We start from the raw sequence: 25,682 nt of genomic DNA on the forward strand, positions 1-25,682 counted from the left end.
AATTCAAATATACAAAGCCAATTCGAATATCCAAAAATTCCAAATGCATCATGCTTACCAATGTTGGATCCAGGTAGCTGTGGGTTGTAGACCAAGACTGTGGAGCGAGAAGGCTGTAAAGTGGAAATTGCTGCTGAGGGCTGTAGATAGGAGGCACATAAAATGACGTGTACCTCTGCTGAGTGTATAGGTTCATGTCAAGAGGTCTGTAACCATTCTTTGGTAGAAAAGTATTGATAGCCATTGGCTTTGCTTTTATCCTTGCCTACAAAATAAAAAGGTCCAAGTTCAAGTTCATACTTCACATTACTGAAGGAGAGAATTAACCAAATGAGTCTGAAACATTTACCTTGATGGGCTTCCCTTGAAAGGTTTTTACTTCTTCACGAAGGTATCTGTATGCCTGACCAAAATAAGCCAGAACACAAACGGTTACTCCATTTAACAGAATATCGTGCATGATGTTCAAGGTGAAGAACGAAAATTTTCAGTTAACAATGCCAGCTCAGTTATGACTTTAAGAATACTATTCCATTTGATATGGCAAGTTTCAAGTAACTTGCTATTTAGAAATGAAACTGGCAGAGCACTAACAATTATGCAAACATTTACACTGCTGAAAGCACTGATATCATTAATTCCTGTTTAGTGGCCAAAAAGCTGAATAAATAACTACTCCCCTTAAAATATAATCACATATCAGCAGGGATATAATTTAACAAAATATACATCTCCTTTGAAGATGACGAAAAAACCTTCAAGTCTCTAACAGGAAAAAGGGACCGACTGCTTGGGATTTGACAAGCAGCATTCACAATTGTCACAATTTCTATTGAAAAATTGTCAACTTCAATGATCTGCTTGCAGTTCAAAGCTCATTAATAATTTGATTTTAATTTATAACAATCTTCAAAAATATGGTTGCTGCTTCAATGACAAAGTGGGACATTTATACTTAGTTCCCTTTTTGTCATTAAGGTTAATCCTACGAAATTGAAGACTATCCATTTCAACAACCTTGTACTAAGTATCAACCTTTGCTCAGCCACAGTGCTCTTCAATCCATCTCAGGCCCAAGTCGCCCTCTACTGCACCAATTTGGCACTGCCTTCTTCTAAATGCAGCTTCTTTGAATTAGTGAAAATCACATCCATAGGACATATCAAACTGAATAAGACAATGCCTGAAGAATTCAATACTTACGAACAGATGCCAGTCAGGCTTCCAATTTGGGCTCAAGTTAAACAAAGGTTAAGTAGTAAAGGCTGTGTGCTTGATGCACTGCACCTCGGATACAAAACTACTTTAAGACTATACCAATTCCCAGACCTTAAGCTATGAGTTACACAATAGAGACTGCAGATGCTAGAATCTGAAGCAACAAAATGCTGCAAGAACTCAGCGGGTCAGGCAGCATCTACGGAAATGAACAGTCAACATTTCAGGCCAAGACCCTTCCTTAGGGAGAGAAATGGCCGGTCGACGTTTCAGGCTGAGACCCTTCCTCAGGGCTGGCAGTCCTGAGGAAGGGTCTCAGCCTGAAACATCAACTGCTCATTTCCCTCCAATAGATGTTGCCTGACCTACAGAGTTCCTCCAGCATTTGTGTTAAGTCAGTGAATTAGCTCGATTTCTGCATAAAAACTGAACAATTTTGCACCTGTCAAAATTCCAAAAATCTCAGCGACAATAATTGACTTTACCTGTTGTGCATCAGCCTCTGATTCAAAGGTGATAAACCAATTGTCATTGTAGGCAAATTCACAACTCATGAATTTTGGGAAATTTTCTCCTTTAAAGAGTGCTTCAACTTCCTGGGGGAAATAAAAAGATGGCTGGTTACTGAAATATTCCATGCAGACTATTTCTAGCTACTTTTTTGCATTGCTGTCAAAAAATTAAATTCTCATGTACAAATAAGAGATACTGTTATTGTGCAAGTATTTCATAAAACATGCAACACCTATTTAACCCAATCACTCCAGGGATAAGCATATATGCACAAGAGTTCCTGGAAGTTACAATAAAAAAAACAAGAGATAACTTTCTGCCACTGCTCAGGGCAAATGCCTTCTATTCAAGGGACTGTTCTATGGTCTAAAAACACGTAGCTTATTTAGAATTGCTAAATGGCAATAGAGAACAAAAGAAAAATATGCTTTTGAAGTGAAAAAAGTTCATCTTGGCCAAATTGAAAAGCAAAGCTTCAGAAATTCATGAAGAACCTTTAATTTGAAACATTAACCATTTCTCTCCCCACATATGCTGCCTGATATACCAAGTATTTTCTGTTTTATTCCCATTTGACCAACAAATTTCATTTCACTACAGCAGTAGCTGTACAGGGCTTCGGCAAGATCCCATCTGGACGTTCACACAGTTTTAGTCTCCATATCTGAGGAAGCACATTCCTTCTATGGTGGGAGTGTGACAAAGGTTTAACTGGGCTGATTCCTGCAATGGCAGGGCTGAAGTACACTGAGAATTTAGATTGATTGGGCCTGTGTTCTCTGGGTACAGAAGAATGAGGATCTCATAGAAGTCTATAAATTTTAACAGGATAACAGACTAGATGCAGGAAAGATGCTCTTCAGCAGAACAAGGTGTTACAGTAACTGGTGATTTGCCATTTAGAACTAAGAAAATTTCACCTGAAGAGGCAGTTAACCAGTGGAAGGCAGTAGAGGCCAAGTCTTAGATGCATTCACAAAGGAGGTACATACATTTTTGCCAAGGGGATTAAAGGAAATGGGGAGAAAGTGGTAGCAGGGTAGTGAAATGAGTGGAGAAGGTCTGAATGGCCAAATGGCCTATTACTATATTTCCTGTCTTAATGTGTGAGGTTTAAATTAGACCTTCCATACATACTAGTATTGATGACTGCATTCTTAACACATCTGTAATAAGCTGAAGGGATCACTATTTATTCCATTGAAGCTAGTGGAATTCCCTAGTAACATTTTCAACATTTAGGAATATTTACCAGCCTGAATTCACTTAAAACCTTTGTACAATGCTACTGTTGCAATTTATTAGTGACATTGAATTCCCCTCCCAAGATTGATCTTTGGAGGGGAATACAACATCAGGGATCTAGATCCTCATCTAGTACACGTTGCCTAGGTATTAGCTATATTTCTCATGTTTCCGAAGATTTTGAAAATAATTGGACATACTTACCAGTCATGACACCCCATCATACACTAATGTCTGGGTATTATTTTTGATAGTTTGAGGATTCATAATTGTTGAATTCTGGTGTAAACCTGTTCTTACCTCAATAGGTGTCGACTCCGGTACTTCTCGTAGAATAACAATGCAGCGGTTTTGATTTGGCCTGACCTTCTCTCCTTTCTCATCAACTTGGACCAAAGGCAATGCTAAATGAATTACAGATATCTTCAGTAACAACCCTTTACAAAATACTTTTTTTTAAAAAACCATTGAACATAGTTATACTTACATCTCAAAACTTCAATAATCAAGTCCACATCTGTGCTCAGTTTCTTCACATGGTCAAGATTTGCTACAGTCAGTATTGGCACATATTGATCACTATCCATTTGGGAGACTAGGTACATGTCAGTGGCCAGATTTTCACTGCAGAAAATAATTACACTCAGTATGAATAACCAACATTTTAATTTTGTGTCCATTTCAACATTTGATTAATATCAAGTTTGCAAATTAAGAAAGCTGTATTTAAGTACCCATTCAATGTCACAGAAGCAGAATGGTTACAGCATGAAAGAAGCTATCTGTCCCACCAAGTCCACAATGGTTTTATACAAGGGCTGCCCAGTAATCTGGTTGCCCACTCCACTCCTCACAGCACTATATATTCTTTCCTTTCAGATACTTACCTAGCTCCCCTCTGAATACTATGTTTGAATCTACTTCCACCATTTCCCCATCAGTACATTCCAACCCAAGCCACTTATCGAAGAGAAAAATTCTTTGTCAATTTATTAGACCCGTTAGCTAATCAACAATGCCCCTGACCTCAGTCTTCTCAATACTCTTCCACACACATTTCAAACTGCATAACTTATTCTTCATTTCAAAAGCAATCAGCAAAGGAGAAGAGCAAACTTGAGGGCAGGGTTCATTGATAGGATTTTTTTTTTGATTCATTGACTTCAATTTGTCCACAATCAATGGAGGACATTGAACACACACAGGCACCAGTTATAGTTTTGAGCTCAGAATATTTCACTGAAGCTTTCAATGCAAAATTTAGCCAGATGTTTAACGATACTCAAAAATCATACCCTATTTGGGTGTGGAGGAGTTGTAGGAGCTGAGGGAGTAATAACATCTTTAATTTGACAAGAAACTACCCAATCAAAAAAAATTGTCTGTTGAATTTATCATCCAAATGGTTTTTAGCTACAGTGAAAAGCACTCAAATCTACAGTGAACATCAAATTCTCCTGTGGTCAAAGCAACATTGAAAAGCTACCATTAAGGACTCACCGAGACAAACAGAACTCCAGTGTCTTTTTCAGCAATTCCCTCAGGTCTTCTTGACCAACAGTCTGAGCTTCCAATAGAGATTGATCTCCTCCTCCTACAAAGCAATAAATTTGGTACATTAGCAGATACGTACGCCAGGTCACATCCAGTACATTTTAAATCAATAATTCAGATTCTTAACTATGGCAGGCTTTGCATTGGTAAGTGGAGGGAGTTTAATTTCCTACCCAACCTGAGAAACTTAGAGATTCCTTCAAATATAAAAACTGAATGCAAATGGAATTGTATCTGAAATGGCTAGCACTAACTCATTAGCAGACTATTGGTCATTATAAGGGGAAAAATGTTAACATGCCAACAGCAAGCAATGACAAAAGACAAACTATGTTCTAAGTAGTGATGCCTTGGTCCAATTACACAAGGTCCTGATAAGACTAGATCACGAATAGTGTGTATAGATTTGGTCTTGCTACCTAAAGGATAGACATTCAATAGACAGAGTGCAGAGAAGATTTCTAGGATGTCAGGCTTGTAGTGCAAAGCAAGATTAAACCGAATGGGACCTATATTCTTGGGTTTTGAATAATGAGAGGATTTTTCTGAAACATACAAAGTTCTTATGGCACTGGAGAGGTCAGATGCACAACCAATGTTTTCCCTGGCTGGGGAGTCCAGATACATATTAAGGGTTGGCCATTCAGAACCAAGCTGAGAATGCATTTCTTCATCCAGGAAGCCTGTTGATCTTCTCTACCCACAGCCACTGTCAAGGGTCAAGTCACTAATTGTTCTTATCTGAAGTTTACAGGTTTTCAGACATTAACCCCACATCCTTTGATTCTCTCAATATGAAACAAAAGATCAATGATCAAGCCGAACAGCAGAACAGGGACAAAGGGTCTAATGGCCTCCCGCTTTTATTTCTTATTTATGCCATATCCATCAGAATCAAATATACTCATAATAGAATCAATTACGTCCAATTAACAACCTTGAAGTACTACAAACAGAGTTTAAATAATCCCATTGTTCAGCAGCTGCGTTTCACTAATCCAACCATGCAAACAGGAAATCTTGGATCACAAAAAACTTTCAAATTTCAATTTGGATTGCAATCTGACAAGAATGTAATTCAAACAACTACACCGTGTACACAAATGGCACAAAATAATTTACCAAAGTTGACAATGAAGCCAATGCATTTCATGCATTTATTATAACTTCAAAGTGAAAAGAAACCAAGACATGCTTGCACATTATGGAAGTTCACAGCCCAATAAAATGACCAAAAAAAAAATCAAAATTGAAGTCAGATGGCAGTTTTTCCCAAACAGGGGTGAGAATAATGAAAAACATCAGTGGAAATTTACTTATGAAATGAACCCAAGAGAATCAAATGGATAATAATTAAATTGCAGTGTCATTTGTTACCTGTTTGTCTGGTGCCATGCATAGCATCATACTCCGAGTAGTAAGATTCAGAGCACTGCAGTGTAACGGCATCCAGATCAGGTTGCTCCGAGGAAGGAACAGCCAAAGAGGACTCCTGTGGTGGACTCTGAAACGATTTGCCAGCATCACCATTGGTCTCAAATCCTGTCAAATAGAATATTGTATGACATAAAAGGCATGACATTTTCATCACCTACATCAAGCAGCTATCCCCCCCCACCCCAACTTCTTCCCCAAATGATCAAGATTTTCCTGAACTGTGCACTAAGGGAGACAAAATTTTGGCTACATTAGCTCTTTCAAGAGCTATCCATTTAATTCCACTTTTCTGCAAACTTCTAAATGTTCTAAACATTAGAGCTCAAGAATATAGAGGAATCAGGATAAACCAGCGCACATTTTGTCAAAGGTTAGTTTGCAAGTAATTAAGAAAGCTAACGTTATCATTTATTGCTGGGAGAATTGAATATAGAGAGGTTAGACTTATGTACAATATTTATGAGACATCTGAAATACTGCTGCAGGTGTAGTTTACATATTTGAAGGAAGGATGTTAATGTCTTGAAAGCAGTTCAGATGTTTCACTAGACTGACCCAGGGAATTCCTTATAAGTGTTACGAGTCAGGTTGCTATTTGGTGAATGTCCCTTTAAGGCACCTGGAAGGGGGGGGGGGGGGGGGAGGGGTGATGGCGCGGGAATGTGTGTGGTGTTATCAAAACTATAACAATGGGCTGGCTGTTTTGCTCAGTGAGTCGGCGCGAGAGGGCGCGAGACACTGACTGCTGGTCTCTGTAACAATGGATGAAGAACAATAGCTATCTGTCACTACAATCCATGCATGGATTTTTGGAGCAAGTGGAGTTCACTTTGTCGTTAACCTGCAGTGGGAAACAGGTATTTCTGTGGGCGGCCACGTCTCAAGTGCCTTCGGGGTGGCAGACACTTCGGAACAAAGCAATGGAGATCACTGGAGATTAAGGATTAAGATAATCATTGTGGAACATGTGGATTTTGTAATTTTTCTCTACATTTTCTCTTCAGTCAACGGTGGTTTTGCAAAAGCCTTTGCTCACGTTTCACCTGATGACTTGCTGAACTGAACTTTGAGAACTATTCCTGGACTTGGAGTTTGGGAATTTGCCACACACACATTACGAGTTTAGTTTTGGGGTTAATGTTTAATATCTTTTCATTTTTACTTTTCTTATCACTAGTTATTAATAGTTTTTAACACTTATACATGACTCGGTGTGTTTCTATTGTTGCTGGTATGTAACAAAAGGAAAAGGGTATAAAGGCCATGCTTGTATCCATGAGTTGGGAGATGTCTTGACAGGATAGACAAGAAGATGCTTTTCCTCGTAGAAGAAATTAGAACTCTGTTTAAAAATAAGGGGCAGCCAATTGCTAGACGAGTTACAGTTTTTTCCTCAGAGGGTCACAATTCTTTAGAATTTTATTCCTCCAAGAGTAAAAGCAGAGTCTTTGAATAGTTTTATGGCAGATCCTTTATACAATGTCTAGCTATGATCTTATTAAATGGCTGAGCAAGTTCAAGAGTCTAAGTGGCCGATTGCTTGTAATTTTTACACTTGTATACATGATGCAGATTGCGCGCACACACACCACAGCCACTACATGCAATTGGTGGAAAAATAGATGTTTAGAGTGATGCATTTGGTACTAATATCAAGCAGGCAGCTTTGTCCTAATTGGCATCAAACTCCAAGATGTTGAAGCTCTGTTCATCCAGCCAACTGAAGGATATTCCATCATGTTTGGGGTCAAGACTGGATTCCAGTCCAGATGAAGTGCCTCAACACAAAACCTTTTGTAGATGCTGCCTGACCCAGAGTTCCTCCAGATTCCAGCATCTGCAGTCCCTTGCATCTCCATATTCCTTCATTCTCCTGACTTGTGCCTCACATGTGGCGAAAAGCTTTTGGATATCAGGAGACAAATCACTTGTTGCATGGCACCCAGCCTCTGATCCACTCTTCTAGCCATGAAATTTGTGGCTGGATGAGTTTATGGTCAAAGGTAACCTCTACCCAGGGAACTGAGGGATGAAAAGTGAGGGGAGGTGCTGGGGAATCTCGAAGACGACAATGCCAATGGTTTCAAAATTCCCTTGGTTTCAAAATTCCCAATATTTAGGTGAAATGAAATTTCTGCTCCACCAGTGCTGGCTATTTAACAATCAGCATGACAAACTGAAAGTTAACTGCTTTCATGCTAAAAAATGACAGCCAATTATGTACGAGTATAGGTCCTAATGAGTTTTTTTTAAACTGGAGCATGCCATACCTTCTGGGCAAGCTTCCGGAGCCCCCAGTTGTTCTTCCCAAACTTCACAGGCATTGTTTGCAGCAGCATCCAGTTCTAGCATATGATTTGCCCATACTTTGGCATTAGGATTCAACTCTGAAACCTTCACAGACTCCTGTCAAAACAAACAACTTATTTTACATTTCATACTTGAGGTAGAAAATATCTGCAAAGCAAAGTGAGAAAAGATATAACAGACACTAAAACTTGAGGAGGGCCAACCAAAACCTTGGCTGAAGATTCCATAAGACTGGGGATTAGTTGGGGAGAAGCAGAGCATGGAAAATGGAAGCAGAGACTTCAAAGAGCAGACCCAGTGCAGGAAGATCCAACTCACTGATTGTAAAGTCTCAAATCATATTTGAGCACCACTTAAGATAAATTTAAAAGTGTTTCTCAGTGCTCCAAAACCAACATAAAAGTTAAATAAATTTCTACAGAATTAAATACAAAACTGGAAAACAGATTCACAGAAAACAATTTAATACAGAAGCAAGCGCATTTGGCAACAGACGACACTGGCCGACTTGGTGCATCCTTCAGTGAACAGTTTTTATTTTGTTCAATATATGCATGGCTCCAGATCTGCAGGCAATTAGATATTATTTTCATTTCAAATGAAAATAAAGTACAAGCACGAGGAAGCCATTCAGGCCCTCAAGCCTGCCTCGCCTGCCATTTTCATCATGGCTGAAATCCCAATAGTCGTCCATTCCCAGATCTTTCCAAAAAAAAAAATCTACTTTCTTCTTGAAATACCCTCAATAATCTAGCTTTCAGCCTCCACCCTCTGGAGTAGAGAATTCCAGACAAGTTTCTAAGCATCTCAATTTTAAATGACCAACCCCTCATCTTGTTACTTTGTCCCTTTATTTGAGATTCTCCTATTAGTGGAAACATTCCAATATCTACCTTGTGCATGCTTCCTTAGGATCTTTTATTTTCAATATTATTCCTCATTCTTCTAAACTCCAAAGAATATAAATCTGATTTTTCAGCTGCTCAAGATAGAACCCCATCATTTTAGGAATTAGCCTAATTCCTTCGGATTGCCTGTGTTGTTAGCATAACCCTTTTTAAATATGGTACCAAAACCATGCACCCAGTTGTGGCCTCATCAGCTTGTGTACAATTGTAACAATATTACCCCATTTCTAAAACTCCAACCTTCTTGCAATAAAGGACAATACAAGATCAAATTTAAATATAATTTCTTCAAGCACCAAATTTTCTTGGACAGTATGAAAATACCATTCTCAGTGCTTCTGAAATCAACCCAAATAAGCAGTGCTTTTTAATGAGATAAAAATCTGAGTGGTTATGCTGTTATGCTAGGATTGGCTTGGAGGCCACAAGTTTAAGTCCACCTTTAGATCAAATAACACAGTAGAAGGCCCTAGTAAGCTGGCCACAGAAGTCAACTCATCTGTCAGTCATGACTAAGAACCATAACAGTTTATTGCACAAGACTATTTGGCCCACTAGATACATGCTAGCTGATGCTGATGAAGAGTTTTAAAATCCGAGATCATTCCTCAAACATTCTGTCTGACGTACTAAGTGCTTCCAGCATTTTCTGTTTAATATTTTAAATTTGATCCTACTTCCAAGCTCTGTGCATTCCATTCAATCACAGCATCTCAAGTGCTCATTCAGATCATTTTTAAAGTCCAAGATGCACCTGTATCACCTTTCCATTCAAATGAAAAATATCTGTGATTAAACTCTTCATTAATCCTTCTACCTAGTCCCTTCAATCTATGTTCCCTCCTTACTGTTCTCTCTTTCCCCTATTTTCTCTTTAGAGGAAAGGATCTATTTAGACCTTTCAATTTTATGTACTGATTAAATCTCACCTCTATTTCTTAAGATATCAACACCAGCCTGGGATAATCGTTAACTAAGCCTCTCTGCATCAGCGCCTTCAAGTCTCTCCGAATCCGCTAATGCCATCATGGTTTTCTGACCAGAATTCAGCTACAGCTGAAATGGTCTTCTTTCTAAAGGTTCAACAAAAATGCAAATTTTCTGCCCCTTACAAAGTTCACCAAGTCAGAGGGATTAAGTATCATTTGAAAAATACATATAGTCTCGTCACTGTCAGTGAAATGACTCCAAGAATAGACTATTTCAGAACTGGTTAGAGGGCAACGGTTTTTGAGGACAATATTCTTTGCTATGCCGAGTTGTCTCATTAATTTATTGTAGGACAATCCCTTTGATAATTCCAGAGAAACTTGAGCTCCCTATGTAACCAAAATTGTCTACATTTATCTTCATCTTTTCAGAAAATATATGCTTAGTTACATCTTCAAGCAGGGAGTCAGGTCTGAGGATTAATAATCCATGGTCATCCTACACCACCCTTTACGTGCTCCGAGGTTCATCGCCAGACTCTCTCAAAATGACTGTCGTCACATTGATACTTACACTGCTTTTGCACAGCACATCAAATGAACAATCTTTCCCTTTCAAGATTTCTTCCAAGCTTTTAGTTACTTCATATGAACCCGATGGATATTAATCTCCATCCAGATACATCCAGCATCTGCAGAATTTCTTGTCTCAGATATTAATCTATCATCTCCAAAACTATTCACAATTTTTCAATTAACAATGATCTGCAACTTCTGAAGTGCCAGTAAAAGTAGCCAATTAATACCATTTTCTCTCAATTTCAAAGATGAGTGGACTCCTCCAAATGCATGGCTTTGCAACTTGTGTCAAGCATGTCTGCAGCAGTCATTTTTAACCAGTCAGCATCACATTTCTTTCAAGTTCCAACTTTTCCACTACAATCAGGGCAGCACGGTAGCGTAGCGGTTAGCACGACGCTATTACAGCGCCAGCGATCGGGGTTCGATTCCCGTCGCTGTAAGGAGTTTGTATGTTCTCCCGTGTCTGCATGGGTTTCCTCCAGGTGCTCCGGTTTCCTCCCACATTCCAAAGACGTACGGGTACGTTAATTTGGGTTTAAAATGGGCGGTGCGGACTCGTTGGGCCGGAAGGGCTGTTACCACGATGTAAATAAAATCTGAAAAAAAAATTAAGGGGCGTGGGAAATGCCCATTTGCAAAGCTGGTCATGTCCCCAATCTGTGGATGGACATTTTGCAGCACTTCTAAACTTCCAAATTCTACATTGAGTGCACATGAAAGATGCCGAAAAGGAAGATTTTGAATCCCAAAGATCTATTCAACACATTTCTTCATCTTTTAGACTGCCAGTGGGTGGGAAAATCAATTTCGTTATTTCAATTCTGTTCTGACTGCTGAAAATATTTAAACATACTTGCCTTGCTTTTGGCATTTGTTTCAACAGTTGGTAATTTCATAAGAAATTTTCCTAGTTTCACCCAACTCTTAAAAAGTTAGGTATTGCAGCCAATGTCAAATAGTATGGACATCATTTATCAACATGTGCGCCAAAAAACAGCATCTTAGTCAGCTAGAGTCCTGCATTTTCCATTTTTTCTTCAGAAGCGCAAAGCAGTCAATTTGAAATCACCTTGCAATATCACAATGCACACTAATCTCAGTTTTCCTATGCTTTGCTCATCGCAGCCTCTCCAAGCATCTGCTTCTCACTGGTAGAATCACTGTTACACACTTGAGCATCTATCTTCAGACAAGAACTAGAATTCAATCTCTATCCCTTCAACTGTCATACTCTCAAACTGTTTTCCAATACCAAGTATGGATAACAAAATTAAAATTCAAATAATCTGTTTAAGATCACACATATACATGTCCATTACCTAAATCAGCAGCTCAATTATGCTGTAATTTAGTTTCATTCTTCTGATTGGGAAATTGTTTCCAGCATATTAGATGTTATACTGACTACATGGCCAAAAATTAGCTTACCTTCTAAACACCAACAACAACAGCCCTTACACTATCAAGTTATATGATGAATGATTCCATTTTGGTAGCATTCATCATTTTTTTTCCTTCTGGCCAGAGGTAATTTTTCCCCCCTATTTCTTAGCCCATCATGCTGCTGTACAGCTAAGCTTTCAAATTCCAATATAAAGTTTGCATTTAGTGTTAGATTTTGCAGGGGGACTTTGACTGAAAGTTAACAAGGCTGTAAACATTTGAATATTTTGAAGCAAATGTGCCCAAGCTAATTAAGTAACTTATCTCAATTAAGTTTTCATAGTGAATACAAGGTATTCTGATTAAAAACAAAGGTTGGATTCTTGAAAAAAAACACACGCATGGTTTCGAGATTTTGTTCATCAAAGGCTGGGTCAAGTGTTCAGTATATTCTTTCAGAGTAGAATGCTATTTTTATAGTGTAAAATAGAATAACAAATCAAAGACTCATACTCAAAAGTCCATATGGTTAATTTCTATATTTCCTTATAGCATGATGTTATTTTGACCTACAGTCTATGCCAGCTCACAGAACAATCCCAATCTCCCACCAATTTTCCCTTTAACCTTTTCTTCTCACATATCAACCCCCTTGACACCCAGATTTGTTAAGCTGGAGCAATTAACCAACTAACATTTCTTGGGATATGCGAGGAAATCAGATCGCCTGAGGGAGACAAACAGCATCGAGGAGAAAGAGCAAACTCCACACAGACAGCATTGGAGGCCAAAAGTGAATGCAGGTCACTGCAATGTAGCACCTATTACTTTCACTACTTGCTGCTCAGATTTAAGAATTCATGAAAAGAACATTTGTAAAGCAGCAAACACCTCCATTAAGTCTCCATTCTACATTTCAGTTGCGTATCGACTTTTTAAAAATCATTTTTGTCATTTCATACTACAGAAATCAATAAAACAGCAGCATTTTCTGCACTTCAGGGGAACCATACAGCTTTATTTTAAATTCTATAATGCTAATTACTTCCCATAGCTGCTCCAACTAGAGCAGTATCTTTAAAAGGCCACAGGATCATCAACAGACCACGTTAGGCTTGGCTTTCAGTCAGCTGAGCAGCCCAAATCTGAAGCAGATGCCCCTTCATTTTCCACATCTACCAGATATATTGCACAAATATTACTTAACTCATTGGATTTAGATTTAATATCCATGTCAGAAAAAAATCTAAGAAAGATTCTCACATTATGTTATTTAGTAATACCCAAGACTGACAGAATTCAATTTCCACCACGTGCTCCAACATTAACCTCGAGTGACACTCAATTGCTTGCTGCTGCAAGTACAAATTGCCAATGATATCTGGCAACTAAGCATATTCTTGCCATTTGCATCCTCTTGTTCAAGGTGCAAGTTTAATTTTTCTCCTGCACAATGGTTCAGAGACCACTTACTGTAAGATTTTCATGTGTCCAACTCTCCATACATTTTTCGTCCATCTTATCATTGCAACTTTCTCTGCTCCCTTCTCAGATTTGTTTACCAGCCAGTAATTTCCTTTCATAGACCAATAGCTTCCAGACTCAAATTAAAATCATATCAGGAAATCTTCACCAACCTTCCTTGCAGCATTTTCAGCTTGGACCAGGCACTGATCGTGGTTTAAAAAAAATATTAATAAGACCCAGATTGTGTGCCTGCTCTTCAACTATCCTTTGCATTTATACTTATATTTGCAGTCTGTACAGCATTCAGCTTACTATTTTGAGAGTTTGTTAATCTGTGTCCCCATTTTCAGTCATTTAAGTGTCACCCCAGGATTCAGCTTTCAGTATTCATTTCACTTTTCAATATTTAATTCACCTTTAATTTTTGACAAAATGCATTTCTACCCTCCCTCCAACAGTGCTAACCAACAATCTCTTTACTGAAGCAGCAAACCATGCTGAGCAGTCACTGCAAAAATGCTGCACTTTAAAGCCATGTGCTGTGAAACAAACTTCCAACAGAAGCAGACTAGCAATCACCCATATGCTAAAATTAACACTTCTAAGACAGTTAAAGATTCATATGCTCCTGCCACTCAAATCTTGACAGCACTACTCAGTTAACATTCCAAAATTAATAACGTTACTAATTCCCAGTTTGCTAATGGATTTTGTAATACAGATACCAGTAAATCCACATAAAATTCTAATAAGGTCAGAAGCAGGATGAAGTTGAACACCACCTGGATTCCAGATTTAAATAATGATTAATTCGCCAAGGTTCTCGGGAGTCAACCGTTAGAAATGCAGCCATTGGTGGATTCACTTGTGGAACTTAACCATGGGAAGTGGTTACTGCTTCTTATGATCACCACTTTCAAATGTCAGTGTCACAGCTTGATGCCCTTGGGTAATTGAAAATAACCAGTTGTTCCCAAAAGACAGTACACCCAACATTGGAAATTGACAAGAACCTGTATTTCAGGTTCCATGAAACAGCTCAGCGTGCTAAGTGCCCCCATTTGGCAAATACTACAAAATGCCCCAAATGGTTATAATGGTGCATTATTGAACTTAAGGTAACATTTTCATGGAAAATTGCATGCAGACTAACTTTTAAGTTTGCAACTCCATCAGATTTAAATGTTAAAAATGGACACGAGTTATTCATGGATCACAGGCAATTGATTAAAGTAGTACCTTAGCTGAACAAGCAATTCACTTTACAGAAAATTACAATCAAACGAAAACATCTTTTCCAAGAAGCAGAAAACATTCATCTGACAAGAGCATTCTTTTCGGGGGGGGTGTGGGGGTGGTTAGGTTGCAGAAGCCTAGAAAGCATTCTGTTAAATACCAAATCATTTTGCTTAACATCAGAAAATCTGGCACCCGACAAAAGTTAAAATTAACTCTACAAGGAACAAGAAATAATGCATTTCCCTACCGAAGATAAGCACAAGGTTTCTCCAGTCAAAGTAAACCAGGATCAATAAATTCAGAATTATTCCATACAGAATGATTCAAATAATATGCCAGGATCAGTGTAACTCAATAGTTTAGCTCTCAGCCAATTTAGCTTATCTGTACAAGATGATCAAAACCACTTCAAAATATTCAAGTATCACATTGGAATGTAGTAGTGAGAGTTCTGAGCCACTGTACTGCATACTTTTGTATGAGAGTTTACGTCAACAACCCACCTGTTCTAGGTAGATTTTAAGGACACTCAGGCAGCAAGGGAACTGACCATGGTTTCGATAACATGGTCTCACAAAGGTCTAATTCAATGCCATTTGAGGTTGGTGTGCACAACTGACTATCACATTTGTATTCTTTACAATTTCAAAGCGCATTACTTTAAAGGACAAGAATGTGATAGTTTCCACACAAACGTAAAAGCTCATGCTTTTCTCTGTAAATGCAGTAATAATGCAAGAATATGCGCTTGCATCCAGGCCCAAATCTCTAACCTTGCACTAATATAGTCCTTTTCATCATTTCAGGTATTAGCAGAGGAAATAAACGTTGTCTATCACCTCAACACTTCCCACCACCCTCACTCATCTTCAAACTGATGCTTTGGGACTTCATCTCCATGGAGGATGGGAAGCAAAATGAGCCCTGGTTTTAGGTTTCAAGTAAAAGAACATATTATTTGCGAAAACAAATACATTAGAATGCTCACCAGAAATTATCTGTAATGAGTTAGAACCAGAATTTAAATTCAGCAGGAACAAATGCCTTTACCAACTAGTAACAGCCCTCTGACAATTATGGCATAGTTCTTGCCAGATTAAAACTCAGGTTTAATTGACCAAACAGGCCTCAAGGAAAACAAACCCGAATTTTTTTTAAGAAAGTATTTTGAACCACTAACAAAAACACAGGTTTCATTTCTGCAGGTCCTCTCAGGATGTCCCAAGTGCTTTAGAGCCATCTTTTGAATTATGATTACCATTATAATGCAGAAAAACAAGGCAATCAAATAGTTCCCACAACCAATGCATTATGTCCAAATAATGTTTTAATTTTAGTAACATTAAGGATAAATATTGGCCAGGTTACCAAGCATAACTCTAATGCCTGAGAGAAAATTCAAGACATCAGTTTAGAATCATTGGAAAGAGATGCCTCCCACAATGACATGCTCCCTCAATGCTGCAGAGGAGTGTCAGGTTTGATCTCTGATGCACAAGGGCAGTGAATTCTGATAATGGTGCAAGTTTCATTTTTCATCTGACCCAATGTATCCAAGACATTAGATGTGCTATCAAGGGAAGAATATTATATAAAAGCAGTTGGACATCCACCACCAAGTTATTAGTCAAATTAGAGGACCAAACCACAGCTGATTCTAGCTAATGTTGCTTTCACAAGACCTGCAGAAGTTATTTGAACAAGCTCAAGATTTATAACTGATCCAACAAAAACATACTGATCCAAGTGATTTAAGTAGCATAATTAGCAACACCTGCAACTTACCAGTGGGGTACTGTCAACAACCTCTTGGACTTGCTGCACCTGCGGTTCAGCCACAACTTTAGTGTCCTGGTCAGAAGTCATGAGCCGTCTGCTTTCTGGCTCCGTAGAGAGAATTTTGCTCGTCAAAGAACCTGTGAATTAAAATATCCATGAGCAATTCTCTCAAGTTTACGAGTCCATTCAAAGCAAGAATCAATCCCATTTTATTTTCCATTTCTATACGACAGAAAAAGAGAAACAGAGTGGATTCAATCAAACATTACCAGCGACATGAAACTGCTGGTATTAACATTTGAGAACAGAACAATCCTTGCCCCACGCCGCCCATCTCCCCACCACTAAATCATGTGAGGGTAAAGAGTTATAATGAACTAGGTAGCGGTGAATTTTTTTTTAAACTTGCCAATAAGATAGTAACATTAAAATATTCAGAATTAATGGAGATAGTGGAAAAATCATGCTGCAATGTGCAATTCTCTGCGGCAAGCTACTAAAGCAGTGTCCATAAATTTTGTATAGTAATCAATCAGCACATAGAATTCTACTGGCACCAGCAAAAAAAATCTAGAAGGGAGTTAACAGACTTAAATATATCCAGTGACTGACCTGCAACAATCTACGATTTATAAGAGGAACCTGTTTATAAAGAGAAAGGTTCAAATGGAACTAAACATGTCTGATGCTACACTCACTTATACCCTTCTACATTTAGCAATCCTTCCTGTTTCACAAACCCTGCATATACCCCATTTGAACTGCAGAACTATGGAGCACTGCTCATAACAGAAGAATTCACTTTGTGTTCACTAGCAAATCCTCTTACTATGATTAGCTTTATATCAAGGAATTAAACTAATATTCAGGGATAAAAAAGTTCTCTTCAGGGTCCTGTGCAATGTTAAAATAATTTTTTTTTCCCTTTGCAGTACTTGTAAAATATGCTCCCTTCGAAGTTAAATCTGAAATATGGATATCACTACCAACATTTACTTCCCACCCGACTAAGAAAAAGTAATTACTTGCATTCGTACAAACATATTGTACAGAAGAACTAAATGACAAAAATACACAAACTATTAATGCAAAATAAATAAAAACTGCCAAAACTCAGCAAGTTAGGCATCTGCAGAACCAGAAATAACATTTTAGATTGAAGGGCATTCACCAGAACTACTAATGTAGTTAGAGTCAAAGATTTGACTCTTAGTTTCAATTTGCAAAATCTTTCCACCGGTTTCTTAAAAATACCCAGACACCTTTGTAAATATAATTTCTAAGGAAGTTATGGGAGTAAATGGATGAGCATCCACACGACAGAACTAGCCAAGGGAGAAGATAGGTATTTAAGGGATGTTCCCGTGGATTCAATTAAGACCAATGCTATTAATATTAAACACTGGACTTGGCTTGTTACATGATAAAGGGAGTCCCCAGGTTACAGATGATCTGACTTAAGTAAATCCAACTATGCAAATTATCCCATACATTTTTTAAAGCAATTTTGAAGATAGTGATAATAATGTTTTGTGGTGTTCATTAATAACTGGATTCAGTATATATTTGTTATGGGAAATGTTAGGGTGAAAATTTGATGAAATGAAATTATAGGAAGTGTGAATGAAGTTATAGCAATACAATACAGGTAACTGAAGATAACAGATGTTACTCTGAGAGAAATTACGGACAGTTCTCAGGAAGGGAACATTTACGTAGCCCAGGGAATGCCAGTATATTTTTTTTATGGCCAAACACACACAACAAATGCTGGAGGAATCCAGTGGATCAAGCAACATTCATGGAACAAAATGGACAGTCAACATTTCAGGTCAAGACCCTTCTTCAGGAAAGGAGCCTTGTCTCCATATATAGGTCAAATTCAATGCAAATTAAAATTTTGGTTGGAGGAAGCCACGTAGATTAAATAATTTTCAAGCCAGTGCCAAAAAACTGGCCTCGTTATATCTAGAAGATGACAGCCCAGAATATCAAAGCAATTAATAAAGCATATGGGAACCTGGCACTGCACAGAAGCAAAACCTATACGCTATGTTATGCAAAACGTATGAAACCATAGCTTAAACCTAGATTAGATGCTGTCCACAATCCTGGACACCACACTCTGGAAGGTGATAATGCAGGAAGGTATATTTGAGGTAGAAGATCAACCTGCATCCCGCAATAGTGCTTCAGGCTTAATGAATTACTCCCTTCTCATGTCATACTTCTGGTCAGAGGAGTTCACAGGTTTGAATGACAAGGGTTAACAACAAAGATTTGACATTAGAAATACAACCAGAGGTTTTTACGAGGTGGGGCGGGGAGGGAAGAAAAGCAAAAGACTACCTACCCCATCTATGCCTCTCATAATTCTAAATATTTCCATCACATCACCCACAGCCTCGTGTAAAACTCCGGAGAAATTAAAGTTGTCCAGCCTCTCCTTGGAGCTCATACTCTAATCTAGGTAACATCCTGGCAAACCTCTTCCACACTGTCTCCAAAGCCTCCACGTTTCCCCATAATGAAGTGACCAGAATGGTACAATCAATTTTTATTTTAAAAACTCTTGCCCTCAAGAAATTGAGATACTTTATCACATGAAATAACAAAAGCTGCATAAAAATTGTATTTAACATTACTTCTTTCCTGGTATTCATGGATAAATGACAGCCTTCATTATGTGGTAGGATCAAAATCAAGACAATGTATTATTTCACATGAGCAGGGGGTTTCAACCTTTCTACCAACAGGAGCACATATTGCCCAGTCTACTCTCAAAGGTGACATATGTAGTGCTTTTCAAAAAAAGCATTACTTCAATGACCTAGTTTGGATCAGGACCTTTCTAGGCCTCACTAGACCCTTGGTCCAAATATAGACCAAAGAGCAGAGTTCCAGAAGTGAGGCAAGTACAACTACCCCTGACATCATGACCACCAATTATGGCAGCAAGAAAGCCCAATGAAACAAAAATTAATGGGTATCAAGGGGAAAACACTCCCATGACTGAATTCATAGCTCGCACAGAGGATGATGGCTGTAGGTTAATCACTATCACCCAAACTCTCAACTAGACCAGCCATATAAAGAGCATGTATACAAGAATAGATCAGAGGCTAGGTACGTTGCAGCAAGTGAGCATTTCCAGCTCTTTTTGTATTTTTCCTTTTCTACCATGTTTACCTTTTTTTTGGGGGGGGGGGGGGTCTCACCTATCTGGCAATGGTTAACATTTGCACTTTGGTGCATCATTACCCTCATTTCTGATGGGTTATGAATATACCCATCCTTTCCCACATCAGTAATCTCACTTTAAAACCCATCTCACAAATACCCTTTTAAAAATTATTTTAGTGCTAAATGAGTCCACCTTGCCTGTGGAAACACGAATAAAGAATTGCATAAAAGTGCTACTAATGAGCTAATGCAGCACGTATTGAGTATCATGCCAAAAGCAGCCTAGGGTCCTCAGCATTTCTAATCTATACAAGAACACAGGTTGACTGAATTCAGGAAAAGTAACTGCCAAAGAAGTTACAAAATAAACAAGTGGTTAGAACAAGGACAGATAGTTTCTGCTATTTATGGAACAAAAGCCATTTGCAAAACCCCTAGCATTTATTGACCAACCCCAAAAGTTCTTTCTGAAATTGGTTGCAAATGGCCATCCTGATCAGTGTAGTCAAGTCCCCTACAGTCATTAGATAGAGGATTCTGGAATTTGACCAAGTTGTACCCCGACTTGAAAATAATGGCTCTAGTTTATCAATTAGCAGGCTGCAGTTGAGCATCAGTTAATAGTACTGCAGATTAAAGTCTAGGCTGGTCAGTCAGTAATTGGTCAGGTTGTTTTCATTCTGGTTTGGGAACAAGATATGGGCTGGCAATCTTCCATCTGGTTCAGTATATGCCCATGTTAGAAGCACTGAAGCCACTCAATGAGAGGAGTGGCTTGGTGTGAAGTACACAACAGGGTTTTAAGTCTTTGCTCTATCCAGTGTGATGCGGTTTCTGGACAGCATGTGGCATGCATCAAATTTGCTAAGATTGGCTTCTTTGATAGCTCAAAAAGAGGCCTAAATGGATCCTGCTGGGTGAAAAACATTTTAACTTTAGACTGGAATATGCTATTGATGAAAATATTCTTGGAGGCCTCCTCCCATTGTTGTTCAACTGATCAACATCACCCATGACTACCTATGGCACGATCGCAGAGATTTAATCCAAATAGACTGTGGGATCAGAACCTTGTCTGCAGCACGTTGCTTCTATTGTATAACACACTTACACCTTGTTACTAGACCACGGTGGTACTTTTTTTTTGGTAGATAGTGCTGCTCTTCTACACTTACTGAACAGAGACTGATATGATTATTCTGCAGTGAAGGATATCCAAGCCACAAAGTTAAACTGCAGTAGTATACAATTCTAATTATTGCTTATATCAACTCAAGGATGTCTGATTTTGAACTGCTATGTTTGCAATCTCCCTCATTTACCATGTTGGTATGGCCACAAAACAATGGAAGACATCCTCATCCAAAGTGAAGGAGTTTATTTCCAGAAGGGCTGTGTGATAGTCATTGCCAACAGAAATATTTACAGCATGTAGAAATCAAGTTTACACCCCCCCCCCCCCCCCCCCCCCCCAGTTCTCATCAGATGCTGCAGGAACAGTCATATCGTTTCAAACTTGCCAACCTTCGTTAGCAGTGAGGCAACCAGCCAAAGAATAAGATTCATGTCCCCTTTGTAGAAAGCAATATGCCCATTACACTCGATACTCCTTCAAAAGTAGTATGCAAGATCAATGTAGTCAAAATGAAGGCTATCAATATAGCTGAAAGATCTAACAAATTTAACCAAGGTAAGCGTGAACTTGAAAACAATGGATAAATGGATGATTCAGCTAAAACACTAGCAGCACCCATCAAGCTTCTCGTCTTTTTGACCAGATCCCATGTGGCTTCATTGGGATGCAGTATCACAGAATTCTCTAATGACTGTAGGATGAACCTCAATGCAGCCCCTTGACACATTGGTTGAAAGGTTAAATTCTGCAAATACGTGTCTGTGCCGAATTAGTCTGCAAGACAGTTCTCCCCATTTTGGTATGTGAGGGACAAATACAAGGTTGATCAGGTTGTGCTTTTGTCCTATCAAGAACCAAGGTAAATGTTAGATGCACCTTCTGATTTTATGATTCAAAGTCAGCCAACTTGGTAGATATGTCTGACATTATACTAGCCAGATCTGGAAAAGAACAGATCCCTTTCCTCCTCTGGTATAGCAAACCATACAGATTTGTTTTCTTCCAATGATCTAGCAATGTCATGGACACCAGTACCATTAGCAGTCCATTACATTTCTACAACACCCAACGCAACTGAAATACACTAAAAAGGTTGCCTTTAAAATTCTATGTCACTGGAAGGAAAAGTAAACGTGCCACCATGCCTTCTTTCAGCCCAAAGTCTCCACTACACCAATTACATTCAGTCAGCTGTTGGGTAGACCACATTGTTCACATGCCTGACATCAGACTGCTGAAACATCTTATTCCGACTCTTTTGAAAAGGGAATACCAGTCAAACAGAAAATTCAAGAACGTACCAAAAGTCTACTCAAAAACTAACAACATCCTCACCAACTCTTGGGAATCCAAGACCCTTGACTGCTCAAAGTGGGGGAGCATTCACAATATTAGTGATAATCTAGAGCCTGTACACAAGCAGCACACAGAAGCTAATGTCAGCAGAAGTAAAGTCATTTGTAATGTCATGACTTTTAAACAAAGCTGTGGCTAAAATAGTTCAAAGAAAAGTAGGGATTGTCACAATATAGTCACAGCCACCATGGCCAAGGTATTTACCTTTCAACCATTGGAAGCTGCAGCAGTGCAGATTGAAATGAGATTTCAATGTACTCTGTTGTGGACTCTAAAACCAAGAATCTTTAAATGAAGTAGCTGTACTACAGAGCTCAGGCAGTCTGATCAAAACACTTTCGGTCCAGAATGTTGAAGGAACTGACAGATGACAAATTGGCTTTGCTGTGGTTTTGAAGGACAACTTCCCGAATCTCCCCTCTCCCTAAAACAAAAAAAATTGCAAGTGTATTTGCTTTTAAGATGTCATTTTTGTCTAGACTGGGTATTGAAGTTAAAGAGAACAATAGTTTTGACATTACTTGTTAACGTGTGCAAATACTTTGAATTTTGTGACGCAATACAGAGTCCGATGTGCCAAAAGAGATAGAATCAGACACAATGGAGTTGAGAACATGCTGTTCTTAATTATCCACATTCAATTTTGCAGGTGGTCAGTGAATATCTGCATAAGCATTTTTGGATTCAAATATCTTTGGTGAATGAAATACACTTCCTTCTGCTACCTATCCTGAAGCCCAGAACTGCCAAGTGTGCAAGTCTCAGTAGAAGAATCAAATTTTAAACTAGTAATTTTGTTAATTGGCAGAATCAAAAATTCTTAAGTGGTCAGTTTAGTCATAAAGGAGTGCCTTAAGCAATTTCAGTATTTCTTAAGCAGATCAGGGCAATAAATGCAATTTAGATACATTACTGCAGAGGGCTCTACAAAGTGGCCAGATTATCAAATTTCTATTTTCCATGAAACATCTGAGTTATTTTATGCTCAATAACATTCCAAGATAAAAATTAACTCCAGTTAATCTTTAAGAGAATCCCCTCTTAGCAAGTATTCTGCTTCTTTACAAATAGCTCTGGAGCAAGCATCCTCACTTTAATATCCAGTTCAAAGGATAGCATTTCCAACAATGCAACATTCCTCATGTTGTAGAGGCCCACCAAACTCAAGTGCAATAATAATCTGCAACCATTTGCTCTGCCCTCAAAATGGCTGTCTCTGGAAATTTGGGGAGTGGCTTTGTAAATGTCTAAGGCATTGTAAACTACATTGTGTTCCAGGTTTAAACTTGACTTGTTTTAGTTATATATACATTCTAAAGAATGCAAATACTTAGATCACTGCCTTAACTCTGGTGTAATTCAAGCTACATTTTAAGACTGTGCAGGAAAACAATAACCCAAAAGCCTTGTGCAGTTTTGGTTACTGTTATAGGAAGGACATCATTAAGCTGGAAAGAGTGCAAAGATTTACGAGAATTGGTAAATTGGTTTATTATTGTCACATGTACCAAGGTACAGTGAAAAACCTGTCTTGCATACCACACACACAAATCAATTCATTGCATAATGCATTGAGGTGCTATAAGGTAAAACAATAACTGAATGCAGAATAAAATGTTACAGATACAGGGAAAGTGCAGAGCAGGTAGGCAATAAGGTGCAAGGTCATAACAAGGTAGACTGCAAGTCAAGAATCCATCTTATCGTACTAGGGAACTGCTCAATAGTCTTATAACAGCAGGATAGCTGTCCTTGAGTCTGGTGGTACATGCTTTCAAGGTTTTTGCATCAGCCCAATGGAGAGGGGAGAAGAGAGAATGTCCAGGGTGGTGGGGTCTTTGATTATGCTGTCTGCAAGAAGTAAAGACAGAGTCCATAGAGAGGAGGCTGGTTTCCATGATGTGCTGAGCTGTGTCCACAACTCTCTGCAGTTTCTTGCCGTCAAAGGCAGAGAAGTTGCCATACCAAGGCGTGATGCATCCAGATAGGATGCTTTCTATGTGCATCGATAAAAATTAGCAAGGGTCGATAGGGTCATGCCAAATTTCTTTAGCCTCCTGAGAAAGTAGAGGCGTTGGTGAGCTTTCTTGGCTGTGGCATCCATGTGGTTGGACCAGGACAGATGACTGCGATGTTCACTCCCAGGAACTTGAAGCTCTCAACTCTCTTGACCTCAGCACCGTTGCCAGGGCCTGAGTTACAAGGAGAGGCTGAAGCCCAGGAGACTGAGAAATGACCTTATAGAGGTGTATAAAATCATGAGGGGTATTGATAATAAGATTTTTTTTTAAACCTGGGAAAGGGAATCAAAAGCTAGGCATAGGTTTATGGTGAGAGGGGAAAAAATTTCCAAAAGGGACACAAACGGTGGTGTGTATATGGAACAAGCTGCCGGGGAAGTGGTTGAGGGAAGTACAATAACAACATTTTAAAGACTTCTGGACAGGTACATGGATAGGAAAGGTTTAGAGGGATTTAGGCCAAGTGGGACTAGCTTAGAAAGGCACCTTAGTCAGCATGGACAAGGATCTGTTTCCACGCTGTATTACTCTATGATTCTAAGCTAGGGTCAGTGGCAAAACAAACAAATTCATCAAGAAAGCTCCGACATAAGAACTAGTGATCACAGGTCGACAACCACCCTATTGTGACATCTTGTGTCATCAAGCATCAAAAACATTAACAAATTAGGGAAACAAAGGACTGCAGATGCTGGAATCTAGATGAAAAACAACCATGATGCCGGAGAACTCAGCAGGCCAGGCAGCTTCCGGGGAGTAAAGCAGGCAGTTAACATTTCGGGTCAGGTCAAACGTTCCTGACTCAAAATGTTGACCACCTGCTTTCTCCATGAATGTTGCCTGGCTGCTGGAGTTCCTCCGGCATCATAGCGTTTTTCATTAACAAACTAGGAGCAGGTCATTTGGCAACTCAAGCCTGTTCTGCCATTCTATGAAAGGATGGCTGATCTGATTGAAACCCGAACCCTGCATTCTCACCTACTCCAGTAATCTTTCAGCTCTTTATCAAGAATCTACCTCTACGTTTAAACTATTCAAAGACTCTACTTCCAAGAGTCCCAAAACACTTAAAAATATCACCTTTCTTCAATGGACAATGCCTCATTTTTAAAAAGTAACTTGTAGTTCTAGATTCTCCCACAAGAGGAAACATCATCTCCATTTCCACCCTAGCAAGACCCCTCAGGATCTTATATTTCAATCAATTACCTCCTCATTTTCCTAAACTTCAGTGAATGTAAGCGTAGCTTGTCTGACACTTCATCTACTTACCTGGTTTTGTTCCTTGGGATTAGGTCCAGCACCATCCCATCCTGCAAACAAGCATGGCCTGCTTCGTTTGCTGAGTTTGCAAATGGAATTGAACCTTGTCGCAAACATTCCCATATCTGACCTTAGGATGCAAGGAAAGTCATTGAAGTAA

The 25,682-nt window shown here is 38.9% G+C and overlaps 1 protein-coding gene across 2 annotated transcripts in view; it reads right to left on the bottom strand.

Moving 5' to 3' along the window:
- Positions 1-25,682, bottom strand: part of larp4b (La ribonucleoprotein 4B) — a 79,425-nt gene that overhangs the window by 38,663 nt on the left and 15,080 nt on the right. For both annotated transcript variants that reach the window (XM_052016828.1, XM_052016826.1), the window contains exons 2-10: positions 16,571-16,701; positions 8,238-8,373; positions 5,908-6,072; positions 4,477-4,570; positions 3,464-3,600; positions 3,277-3,380; positions 1,704-1,814; positions 350-403; positions 59-265 (exon numbers count right to left, since the gene is read on the bottom strand). In XM_052016828.1, the coding sequence (XP_051872788.1) occupies positions 59-265; positions 350-403; positions 1,704-1,814; positions 3,277-3,380; positions 3,464-3,600; positions 4,477-4,570; positions 5,908-6,072; positions 8,238-8,373; positions 16,571-16,651 (1,089 nt within the window). In that variant the 5' untranslated portion in view covers positions 16,652-16,701. The remainder of the gene's footprint in view (positions 1-58; positions 266-349; positions 404-1,703; positions 1,815-3,276; positions 3,381-3,463; positions 3,601-4,476; positions 4,571-5,907; positions 6,073-8,237; positions 8,374-16,570; positions 16,702-25,682) is intronic.

Source organism: Pristis pectinata, chromosome 5 (genome assembly GCF_009764475.1).
Source record: "Pristis pectinata isolate sPriPec2 chromosome 5, sPriPec2.1.pri, whole genome shotgun sequence".
NCBI classification, from domain to species: domain Eukaryota; kingdom Metazoa; phylum Chordata; class Chondrichthyes; order Rhinopristiformes; family Pristidae; genus Pristis; species Pristis pectinata.